At 37.0% G+C, this 12,270-nt stretch overlaps 1 protein-coding gene across 1 annotated transcript; it reads left to right on the top strand.

The window, feature by feature from the left end:
* The first annotated feature begins 6,519 nt into the window (after window positions 1-6,519).
* Window positions 6,520-12,170, top strand: srsf3a (serine and arginine rich splicing factor 3a). The gene is made up of 7 exons (XM_074680028.1): window positions 6,520-6,669; window positions 7,282-7,333; window positions 9,079-9,289; window positions 9,380-9,514; window positions 11,146-11,184; window positions 11,284-11,370; window positions 11,474-12,170. Exons 2-7 carry the CDS (start codon window positions 7,327-7,329, stop codon window positions 11,499-11,501), a joined length of 507 nt encoding a protein of 168 aa, XP_074536129.1. The 5' UTR covers window positions 6,520-6,669; window positions 7,282-7,326; the 3' UTR covers window positions 11,502-12,170.
* The last annotated feature ends 100 nt before the right edge of the window (window positions 12,171-12,270 follow it).

The raw sequence follows: 12,270 nt of genomic DNA, 5'->3' as shown, positions 1-12,270 counted from the left end.
CATTTTCAACGCACAGATGTAACATGCAGCAGAGTATTGGCACCTCAACTATTTTTACATGTGTTGTCTAAAGTCAGGTTCTCTAGTATGGGTTTCAAACAGGACAGGATTCAGACCAAGCAATCCTTCGCAGTACATGTGTGTGACATCATATATGTACTTTGGGGGAGATTACAATCAGCTTTGGTTAGATATGTGACACAACTATGGCCTTAGTCATTGCAGCTCATTTATTGTAATTTTTGGTCATAATTTTTTTTGCACTACTGACCTATATGACTGTAAGGCTAGGACAGTTTGTCTCTTTCACTGTTTGTTTCTTCAGACTTTTGAAACAGCTTCAGCATCTGCACGTCATTACAAATAAAAGTAAATTTGTTCCTTTCCACAATGTACATTCCTGTTATTGACATCAGACTGTGCAGAAACCATCATATTATTTCCCCATGTGCTCAAGGTTATCTAAAAGTTGAATGTTATAACTTTTTGAAAGCCTCTGAGCAACATTTTGTGGAGCTAATCACATTTTTAGAGGCAAACCTTCAGGGCATTTACTCGGTACAAGTTAAAGGTTGCAGAAGGTCCAACTAAACATGAACCACAAAATGAACCTTATGAAAACGTTCCAAAAGTTCCATGTGTGCTTTGTAATCGCTGCCAAAGTATGAAGCGATAATTATTACCTGTTAACCCTGTTTAGTTTATGAAATCATTTTGTTAAACAAGTGTAACACATCTACTTTATGGGCTCTTGTTTAAAAGTCAAACATTATGTGCAGTTAAACTAAAATAGCTAGTTTGCAGAAAATAATTAGTTTGTATTTATATCTGAGCTCTTGTTTTAAAAGTTGTTTTGATCTTCAACATAAAAAGTTCAGTTCTTTTGTTTTGAAACTCACACATTTAAGCTCCCTCTGAAATAGAGACCTCACCTTAAAGTGCATGACAATTAAGAGAGAAAAACAAAGACAAAGAAGCAATCAGTGCTTAGCATACACAGTTTTAATATGAACTGTAATAAATGTTTGAAGTATTCTCTCATAAATTTGTTTCAATAAAGCACTCAAGTGAATGCCCTTAACTATATCTAACCAAAAAGTTCAGTCATGTGGCCGCTCCTTTGATTTGCCTTTGACCTGTATACTCTCCGTTTTCCAAAAACTCCTGCTTCTTTGTCTGCAGTAACAGGTATAGGTGGGCTGGTTTATTAATCTGTGTGAGTTAAATTGGAAAACATACCTCAAAGTTAAGAATCATGACAACCTGTCAGCATTAAATCACATAGATGGTAAACTCTTCAGCAGCATACTGAGACACATTTTAAAATTACCTACTCAACTCAATTTTCCAACTTTGTAATCACTTCATTAAACTTTTTAGTGGCCGTTTGTCAATATATGACACTGGAGTTGATGCTAGAATGAGTAGGGGTGAAGTGTTATTGAAAAGGCAAATTACTGCCTCACATAATTGCTCACTAACCATTGTTTCTGAATATTAAGTCTATATATGATGTGTGGTATTATGCATTAACACCAATAAAAGTGTTTTATGCAGGAAATATAACTTCTCACACTCACTGTGTTTTAGTGTACATAAATCTGATTCTGAATCTGATTCTTCAAGTCAAGCTCTTATCATACGCCAAAATAATCTTTGAATATTCTTACAAACTTTAGATGACAAGAAAGAAAACATTGATATTTGAAGACAAAATGTATGAGACTCATTTCTATTCATGTTGTGTGAAATTAACCAGCACACTTCTAAAAGTTTCCTCAACAAATGTTATTGTAGGCAGTCACTGAAGAAAGATATGAGAGCAGTGCGAGAGCAGCTGGAGTCCCCTTAAAAGTTGTAAAAGAGTTTTATGGCTTTGGTTTTATGCTTTTGTGGTCTGCAGGCGCTGCTACAGTGTTAAGTTCAGACAGGAAGTTTGCATTAAAGTATGCTTAGGAGCTACTGTATAGTTTAATTCTTATCATATCTTTTCTCTGAAATGTTTAAAATCTTTAGAATATGACATCTATTATCAGTGTAATTATACCTCCTATAGTTGAATTGATGATATGGTCAAATTGATAAATCACCGGTTTCACTTTGAGAGATAAAAGTTTATTGTAGGTTTGTTGAGGGTGAATCCTAGAGTCAGAGGTGGTGAAGACACTGTCTGACCACACACTGCTGGCAGACAGCCAGGTAGCTATTGAAGGGAACATGATGATCCTGTTAATTACAAAGGTGACATAACATGAGTGAACCTGATTCTGCAAACCCACAGGGACATTGCCAACTGGCTGAGTAATCTTCAGCACAATCAGGTACAGGTAGAAAGTAGGCTTCACACCTTCTCTTCAGTCAGTACATTTAATTCACAGAGGAAATGAGAAGGAAGAGGTGCATAAGAGAATGAGTGTGCCCTGTGATCTCATAATACAGCCATGCTCCAAAACACACCTGATGTTATTAAAATCATACAGTATTTCAATATTTCTGAAATTCCCATGACTCTTTTTCAGTCACACAGTTGTTGTTGTCTCAGCCTTCGTCTGTTCTGCGGTGTCCTGGTAGCTTTGTTGGCAAGTTCCCCAGACTTGTATGCAGAAGTTGAGGTCAAAAATGAACTGAGTGACCTGAGCTGAACTGAGAAGCATGAACATACTTTGAGCAATCTGCTGGGAAGTAGATTTAACAGTGACAGCTTGATTCAACAGTTGGAAGCTGTTAAAAATGCACCTAAACTATTTATATAGAGTTGTTATTCATATTCAGGACTTTGAAGGCACTTTTTATTCAAAGCCACAAGTATGTGCTTCTAACTCAAAAAGTCTTGTATTGTATATTCAGATGGACAAGTAAACGTCAAGTCTTGATAATTTGCTAACACACTGAACAAGGTACTGACGTCCAAACTGCATTAGCGAGAAAAGGTCTGTCTGCTTCAGTCTTAGTGTAACCAGAAGCACGCGGGTGAGTTCATTCAGGGATACAGGCTGCACAGTCATCAGGAAGTGAAACAGAACAGAATGTGCTGTACTAATCTGATTGAAAAACACAGCCTGAGTAGAGGCACGAGAAAAAAAAGATGTTTCATTTAAATAGCTAAAAAAGGAGAATCCCATGGCAGCAGGACATGTTCAAAGAAAACACATCGAGTTCTTCTTTGATGATATAATATATATGAAAAGGTCAGGTGTTTAGGAAAGGGATGGCAAACACTGTTAGCGCTCTCGCACATACATGCGCACGCATATGAGCAGCCACTGAACTTAAGCTGAGCAACATAATGCTCTTTGTTTGTGTTCTAGGCATCCGTGTTACACACATGGGAGTAATCTCCTGCAGTGATCCCTCTTATCCCTGAACTTTTGCCCCCCTGAAGCAAGAGTTTTGTACCACTGTGTCTGCCAAGGACCCCAAATAAATGATTCCTCGTTGACTGTAATGGAGACAACACAGTAAAACAATCATTTATAGCAGGAAGCTTTCGTTTAACTTCAACTTGAACCACAGACATTTCCTTTTATAGTTTCTTTCCTCACTGACAGCAGCCCTTGTGTCCACTACCTGCGTACACATCTGCAAAACACATAAAATACAGGTCTTTTAAACACACTAAAGGTTAGGTTATGAAAAAATTAAGAGGAAAACAAATATATCATTCACGTTCTTAGGGCATGATCTCTAAGTTACCAAAACATATAATCAATAAAAAGTAAAGTATTTTCTACAGAGAGAAAATAACATACGTAATTCTGCATTTTTATGTGATGAATTTAATGTTACAAGGGGTTTTAATGCTGCAGCTGATAATGCTTTAACTTGTGTAAAAATTTGAATATATTGTTGGATAGTTTGCATTATACTTAGCTGACACATGGATGTAGTGGAGTCAAATATTCTGTCATAAAGTTACATGAGGCAAAAAGCAAAAACAAAACAACAACAACAACAAATAAACAGGTAACTTATTTTGTACATTTGAAAGTAGTTTTTCAATAAATGCACTCACACTGGAAAAAATGCTATCAGTCACAATGCCAAAGAAACGTATCTGGAAATCTATGAGGTTGACTTGACAAAGCCAGCATCTGTGACTCCATCCTCCTGCACCATATTCAATAAAATCTCTTTTTCTGAGTCTTTTCCTCTCTACTGTTATACCTCCACTGGTGTTTGAATGATGAACAGTCAAGTGATATAAACGTGGTCTCTTTCATTTTAACAGTTCCATGCATTGTTTTGAAAATTTGTGTGTTGATAACTTAAAGAAATGCTTTTCAGTAATAAAAACATTTAATGAGTAAAAAGATGCCTAACACTATATTCTTACTGAGAATCCTCTTTAAGAACTAAAAAAAATATTTGTAATAAGTTAAACTGTTGAAAAGGTACAGTACATGTTAAAAACAAATTACTTCTTACAATGAAAATCAATTACATGAATGTTTGGATGGCAATTTGTGATTGTTCCAAAATTCTTTTTTTTTCAGTGGATCTTAAACAAAACAATCCTAAAATTGTATTGTCAGTCTGTTACAGACAGCATAGTATTTAAGATTTTTATTAGCCTGGTTAAAACAAGCATTTTTTTTTCTTTTATGGCAACAAGTTTGTTTTGTTTTGTTTTTTTCTGTGAGGAGTGAAAGGTTAGATTGGGGTCAAGATAATCACAAAGACCTCTGTTACTTCCTCTGTACAGCCCTAAATGTGTCTATGTACAGGAAGCGTGTGTGTACAGCTTCTCACCAACCAACCGAACACTCATGAGCAGCCTCTTGCAGCTTTCTGTCCAGCTGAACTACTCATACTCCTTAAATCTATTTGTCCTGCACTGACTTTCTAACATTTTAATCAACTCCTAATATACATTCAATGGCAATTAAACTAAAAGACTTATTTTGCTTCTCTGACACTATAGCATGGCTCTTAGGCACACTATTAGACAAATTATACTTTCTTGTTAAATTTCAACATCTCACTTGTCCATTCCCTACATACATGAAATATTGTTTTTAAATTCCAAAAATAAATAACTCATGTCCAGCTTTGAAGATACTGAATTCAAGCAAAGCTATGTATGTTTGGACAGAAAAAAAACATGCATTAGATTTACATACAAGTTATATTGAGCCTATGAACCATTCTATAAACAAAATAATAATAATAATAATAAAAAGTCCCTAATATTGGAAATGTTGAAGTCTTCAGCAGACTTACATACACTTCATTAAATCCAGTGAGTAAATTACAGGTGTCTTCCCAACTAAGTACAAGGCGAACAGCAAATATGCTTAACGTACCTCATTACTGTTGGCAGCAGTACAAGTCTTTGTCTGATTATATCTCAGTGACCAATCTATTGTTTTGGTTTCTAATTCACCAGAAATGTATCCTGCCATCACTAAAGCAGCTTTTTTTAGCAAAGGATAATATTATGAATTTGATATAACTGTTGTGCTCAGATGAACTGGAAAAATAGCCACAATCTTGAGGAAACATCAAGAAATTCTTTATTACCACAGGAAATCGCAGTCAAAGGAATTTATGAATGCAAATCCCACCTTATCCACAATCCACAATATGGTGCAAGTATTTTCACATTTTTAGAGGACATTTTGTAGTTTAATCCTGTGGTTGACAAACGTGTTGGGTGAGGGTCCTTCACTAAGTTTTACCTGTTAAATGTGGATGTCATGAAATTATGATCAGTTAAAGGAAAATTGATGTAGAAAAAAATCAGACAAGCACACATACAGTGTGAATGATGTTTAAGTGTAACAAAAAAATAATAATATTTTCAATGTGTGTTTATTGTTTTTATTTTAGGGTGTTTTATTGGTGTCCCAAATTGCTAAACATGGTTAAATGATTTGGAACATCATGTCTCAGGCAATTTTGATACCATTTAAATGCTAATATAATGAACCTTAACGCCTTTGCATTTATATCTGAGGAACTATCTATCAACACCATTCACTGATATGCACCTAAAAATCCATATTGTGAAGGTGTTTTAATGATTTCTGATAAGACGTTAATCACAATCTTACTCTTTAATTCTGAATCCTGACCTGTTCTGACCTTAAAGTTTGTTCAAATGAACACTCAATTTGGCTTTACTATTTAAATGTATTCTATTATTTAACAGAAGTGATATAACCTAACCAAAACACGGCTTCAATGTTAAGTCTGCAAGAGGTGTCAGCTCAACAGAATAACTTAATGTTGGATCAAGTACATTTTTTTCCTTTATGCCTCTTGATCACTATCTGTTCAATGGTTCAGCCTAGAGAATAACAAGGGTTCCTTATATAAACAGGTAGACACCCTGAGGAATTCAGAAATGTATCACAGGCTGGTTTATGTTTTTAGTCCATGCCAAGAATAATCTCACAAGGTGGAGTTACAAAACATGTCCTTATGTACCTGAATTCACTTCACACTGTTTAAGGACAAAGTAGTGTTGTCATCTTGACGAGCTGTTCACTCCGGTACCACAGACGGCGGTAATCCCTCTGCACACTCGTTTTGATCAGCTCGTGTAGCTGGAGAAGAAGAAGAAGAAACAGCAAGCCTGTTCTTCCGGCTTGACTGATGCTAACAACAAGTGAAGCTAGCAGCCCTAACGGCTGCCATTTCAGGCTGAGCAGCAGGTACAAATAAAAGGTGAGCTACTCTTCTTCTACACGGTACTGCACACTAGTTCATGTTTCCTTTGTTACTTAGTTTGTTGGCGGGGTGTTATTTCCAGCAAATGTAACTATTAGGTCTTAACAAATGTTAACTGTGCTCGCTACTCCTTATGACTCTTGCTAACCTAGCATTAACATTTGCATAGCTGTTTGGGCGGTCTGAGCGGCTGGCAGCAAATATGTTTGAATGGTGGGCGTGACACTGAGTTTGCGTTACCGGTTTGGTGAAGTACACGCATGATAAACGCTTGTTATTCGGTTGTTCGTTTCAGGTAAAGCCTTAACCTTTTCCTAACAAGCGTTAGCACAGCTCTGCTCTGCAATTTAAAGCTTTAGTACATATGAAGGTAAAGTTAAAGTAAGTCAGTAGATGCAGTAGGCTTTTGTTTTTGGCAGCTCAGGTACTGGTTAACACGAACATCCACTCGTGGCTTCATGTAGCTCCACGTAGCCACAGAGTTGGCAACTTAATGATAGTGTTTTTAATGTAAAACTAGACAAAACTGTTTAGTTTTGGATCTATTATTTTTGGTGCAAGGCTTTGGAAACAAGGGGTCTGAATCGGACTGTGCCTGCTTTTTTATAGGCACATCCAATCCTGACTCACCTACAAGATTTTGAACCCGCTGAAATGGGAGGTAAGTTATTTTATGACTTCTCGGCTCATCCATTCTCTGTGTATTCATAGTTTTATGTTTTAAAATCAAATAGTTCAGTCACTGGTAGGAATGTGGTATTAATGTTAGGTTGTATGGCATCTGAAGGCTGTTTTTCATTAGATTAGGGGGAAAAAAAAACTTGAAATAACAAGAAAATATCACTGAGTTGCTGAGTGGTCCTGTGAGATTCAGGACTGGAGAAAAACAGACTTTGGTAGTGACTAAGGGTTCTGGGAGGAACTTCTTTGAACTGGTATTTAGAAATAAACAAGAAATGAGGTAAACAGCAAACTTGGAAGGCTCATATCTTCAACATTTGCATCATATGGGGCTCATATACATTCACATGGAATATTTAACAACCCTACAACAACTCTGCACATACTTTTAGCCCTGTAAAGTTTGACCCATAAAAATACCCAGAAAAGTTTTGCTACTGAGATGTTTTAAAAAATCCAAAAAATATTGCCATATGATTCTGTGTATATCACATTTGACGCATTTGGTGGTTTTAGCAATTTTTTGTACGTTTTTAACAAATGTGCATTCTTTCAATGCAGAAATACTTATTTTAAGAAATTATTAGTAATTCAAATGTTATTCTTACCACAAATTCTTGGAAATTAGCAATGATTTTCATGAAAAGAAAAAACGGGTGTCCATGATTTGATTAGAGCAGCCATTTTGAAAAGAGCCAAAATACAACTTCAGCTGTCTGTAGTGGTATGATAATCCTCAAGGAGTTAGAATACATTTTAAAAGGTTTTTAAGGAAACTATTTATCATGCAGATGAGATGTAGGTCTTAAAACTCATGTATCAAATATGATACGTTTGGTTTTATTGGGTTAATAGGTCTTTACGTCCTTATGTCAACAGGCGGGACAAGGAACTATTCAGTTATTGGTGATAATGCACCCACCTTATGTCTACAACTGAAAAGGAGAAAACCTATTAGGATATTTTTGTGCTAGGATATTTTTGCTGGGTTTTTTCCTCTTAATTTTTTGGGGGTCATACCTTTGCCATGGAGTACCTCGAAAACCAGCGACCTCACCTTCAAAAGGAACGCACAGTATTTGACACACACGTGTGAGTGCTCCAGGGCTGGCAAGCAAAGACCAAAGTTCGGAGTGGTTGATGGGTGACATTATCAACACTAAAATGTTGCATTTAAAAGCATCAAGTAAAGTGAAAACAGGATCATTTTCCATTGAATAAATATGATGAAGTGGAGTAATACAAAGAGTTTGGTTTTTATCACAGGGCATCTCCAAAGGGTAGGGATTGACATGAGTGATGTCTCACTTCCCTGTGAAAACAATTCATCTGGAAGAGGCCTCCCTCATCTCTATAACAAGCCCTTTGTTGAAAAGACAGTAAACTGATAAATGTCATGCGTGTGTACATAAAAGCAGTTGTTTGAAGTTATTTTGGAATGAGGAAAACTAGCACAGTTTACACTCCTGCCCTGAAGGTAACATAGCTGTTTGATTTTGAGGCTGACAACTATGTGGTTCTAGCTTCCTCACTATAAGCTAATGAACATGTTGAAGTTTGGTTTTTATCCCACTGACATATTGCGCAACAGTGGTCTGAACAATTTCATGAACAGGGAAAAATAGAAAGCATTAAATTCTTGAGTTTACTGTGACCTCTGTATGGTGAATAACTTAAAAAGCTTCACAAGCAACCTCTATGTCTGTGTATCCCTCTCTCTTCCAGACCCTGCTTTTCACCGAGACTGTCCCCTTGACTGCAAGGTTTACGTTGGGAATCTTGGAAATCACGGAAACAAGACAGAGTTAGAAAGAGCTTTTGGGTACTATGGCCCTTTAAGAAGTGTGTGGGTTGCAAGGAATCCCCCTGGTTTTGCTTTTGTAGAGTTTGAAGACCCAAGAGATGCATCTGATGCTGTGAGAGAACTAGATGGACGGTACGTACTTCAACATGGTTTGAATTTATTTGCACAACTTGTTTTGGGAATATGTTGATACACCTGTTCTTTGTGGTGACTTTTGTTTAGGACAATGTGTGGCTCTCAAGTGCGTGTTGAGTTATCCACTGGAGAGAAGCGCTCTCGGAGCCGTGGCCCTCCTCCATCTTGGAATAGACGCCCTCGGGATAATTTCAGGCGACGTAGCCCTCAAGCAAGACGAAGGTATGTATTTCCATCCTCACAGTCTATGTTCTATATTCTGTTTACAGTCTCCAGTGCAGTCTTTTGCAGATTTACATTCCCCACACCCTTTTAGCATTAGTTTTTAGTCCAAAATGTAAGATTGGCACAGCAGTTTCTTCAATGGCAAAAGTTGCCCTTCATTTTAAAATTTCACTCAGATAAGAGCTTTGAAATCTATTAAACTAAAGTAGGGGGTTAAGTTTTGCATTAGTTGTCTTCATGACCTACATTTAATATTTGATTGCTGTTGAGTTCATCAATAGATAAACAGTGGATCTGGCTACCACAGGATTTGATGCAACTCTTTTTCTTTGAGGTTTTTAAATATCTTAAAATTTTGCTTTTTCCTCTGAGTTCAGTTGCCATATTAATAAGAATGAACCCCGTTGCAGAGTCACCACCACGCTTCTCACCATCTGAGTCAGTCAACTAGTCCTCTTTCAGCATCATGTGACTGCTGTCCAGCGAGCCCCAATCAGCTTGGCTGGTGTTGTCACATGACCCAGGCGCACCGCAAGCCGTCAGGTTCCACCAACCTTTTGGCTCCTGAGCATGCAGTTCCCAGCATCCACCTCTTCCTCCTTCGACCTTAACCCAATCGACAGCGGTCCACTTCACATTTTCAGCCAATCAGCATCTTTACCCTTTTTATTCTCCACACAACTACTGTGTCAACGGGAACAGCCCTTGGCTGACATCCTTTCACATCCTTACCCCCCAAAAAGGCAGGGAAAATCAACAACTACCCTTACCAACCAGCCACCAAGCAACTTCATATCTCCAACATTTGCATCATGTGGCAAATCCTCTCTGCAATTCGACCTCCCTCACCATCAGTCTGGCGTCCTTGCGTCATTTCTATCTTGTCCAAATCCCCCAAAATAGTAAGTTGCTTTTATCCTGCTCTTTGTAGTTTTTTTGCTTAGTGTAGCTTTCAAAGCTGCTTGATGATTTTCCCATTTAGACCGACTTCAGTGCACATCTGCCAAAATCTAAAGATCAAAAATTGTGGTCAAGAAACTTTGCTGTCAGTGTTCAGCTTTCATTTGCAAAAATGAAATTCATTTATTGGATGCTCACTGTGTAGTTGTGCTGCTGAGTGCATTTTCATGGCTCGACATTAAGCCAGCTTAGGAGTACTGGAAAAAAGAGGTGCTTTGCAGACCCCATTTTTCCAGAGCAATGTCTTTTCATCTTAAGCATAAAAGTTTAAAGCACTGGCTCAAAAAGGGTAATTCTGCACACGCTGTGTGCTCCTACAAAAAACAACAATAATAAAGTAGATTGAAGCTGCTTGAAGATCTTGTTCACATGTCAAGAGTGTAAAGTAGTACATTTTTGATGGACACACTTTAATGTCGAGCCCTGATTTTGTCCTGTGTTCTTGAAACTGGCTTCATGATTTGTGCTCATTGGTCCAAATTCTCTCTTCTTAAGTTATCTTGATGCAGTTCATGGATGCAGATGATCCTTTTATTAGCAGACAAGGAAATATGTGTAACCCATGTCTCTCAAAGGGTCAGGAATACCTAAGGTTTCATTGGTGATGGGAAGTACAAATTTATTTTCTAATTTATTTGCTTCATTTCTGAACCTCACCCATATTTTAGATCACCAAGGAAGAGGACACCCAGTCGCAGTCGCAGCAGGTATAATCCTTGTAAATATTTTTATTTGAAGTGGGGGTAATTGATTAAGTGTGTCTTTTCCAATTAATTTTAATGACATTTCTTTGGCATCTTAATCAGGTCTCTTTCAAGAGACAAGCGCAGATATCGGTCTGTCTCCAAAGACAAGAACCGTAAGCGTTCAAAATCCCTTTCTCGATCAGGAAGGTAAGTTTAAGTTATTTTTTTCACTCAATGTTAAGACTTACAGCAGTTTTTGTGACTACTTAGCATTTATTCATATTCACTTTTATTCACTTCTATTTTGCAGTCGTTCCCGGTCTACTGAAAGAAAGTGACCTCAATCTATGGCTCTTCTGAAAATCCAGCTATGATTGGGAGTTATCCTTTTTTTCTTTTTCTCTTTTTTTCTTTGTCATGTTCGTTTTTTAGATTGTGTTTTGTGCTCAAAACAGGTCAAGGTTGGCCAAGACTCATTTTGTGCAATAGCAGTCTTTTCAACTCTCAACGGACTGATTTTTTTTTCCCTTCTTCTTGGTTCTCTAAAGTAAGGCTGCCCGTTTTACTTATAAACATTTTTGCCTGGGGACTTACTCTAAACAGAATATGATAAATTGTGGTACACTGCATGTTTCGAAATGGAATTCTGGGTAGTTTTACATTGCCATCTTATTTTTTTAATGGTTGAATTAAAGTCTGTGCAATTTTTTAATTACTTTTTGTTTGTTTTTTTTTAATTCTTGGTTGACTTTTTAAGTACTGACAATGGGTTACTGTGAATTATATCATTGTAAAAGGAACCTACTTTATACCAATGACAGAAAGCAGACAAGTGTTGTAAATATTGGTGCTGTTACTCGCAGGCTGTCCTTAAAGCCAACCACATGTAAAACTGTATTTTACTCTTCAATTTTGCAAAAGAAAGCATTTATGTCATTCATCTTTGCTGGGTTCTCTGAGCTCTCACAGTTAATCCTGATGCAACTTGTTCAATAAATGTTTTTCCAAGGTTACTCTCCTGTGTTTCTTTTTAATAGCTTTATTTTGATGAACCAATGTGACAAACATTGTGTACGCAAACCCTCCATGAACAATAAGATTTTAGAA

This window comes from Halichoeres trimaculatus, unplaced genomic scaffold (assembly GCF_033239565.1).
Source record: "Halichoeres trimaculatus isolate MK-OKI-2021-1 unplaced genomic scaffold, fHalTri1.1 fHalTri1_scaffold_1, whole genome shotgun sequence".
In the NCBI taxonomy this organism is placed as follows: domain Eukaryota; kingdom Metazoa; phylum Chordata; class Actinopteri; order Labriformes; family Labridae; genus Halichoeres; species Halichoeres trimaculatus.
Note: the sequence above shows the minus strand (reverse complement) of the source record. Positions and strands in the feature narration are given on the sequence as shown.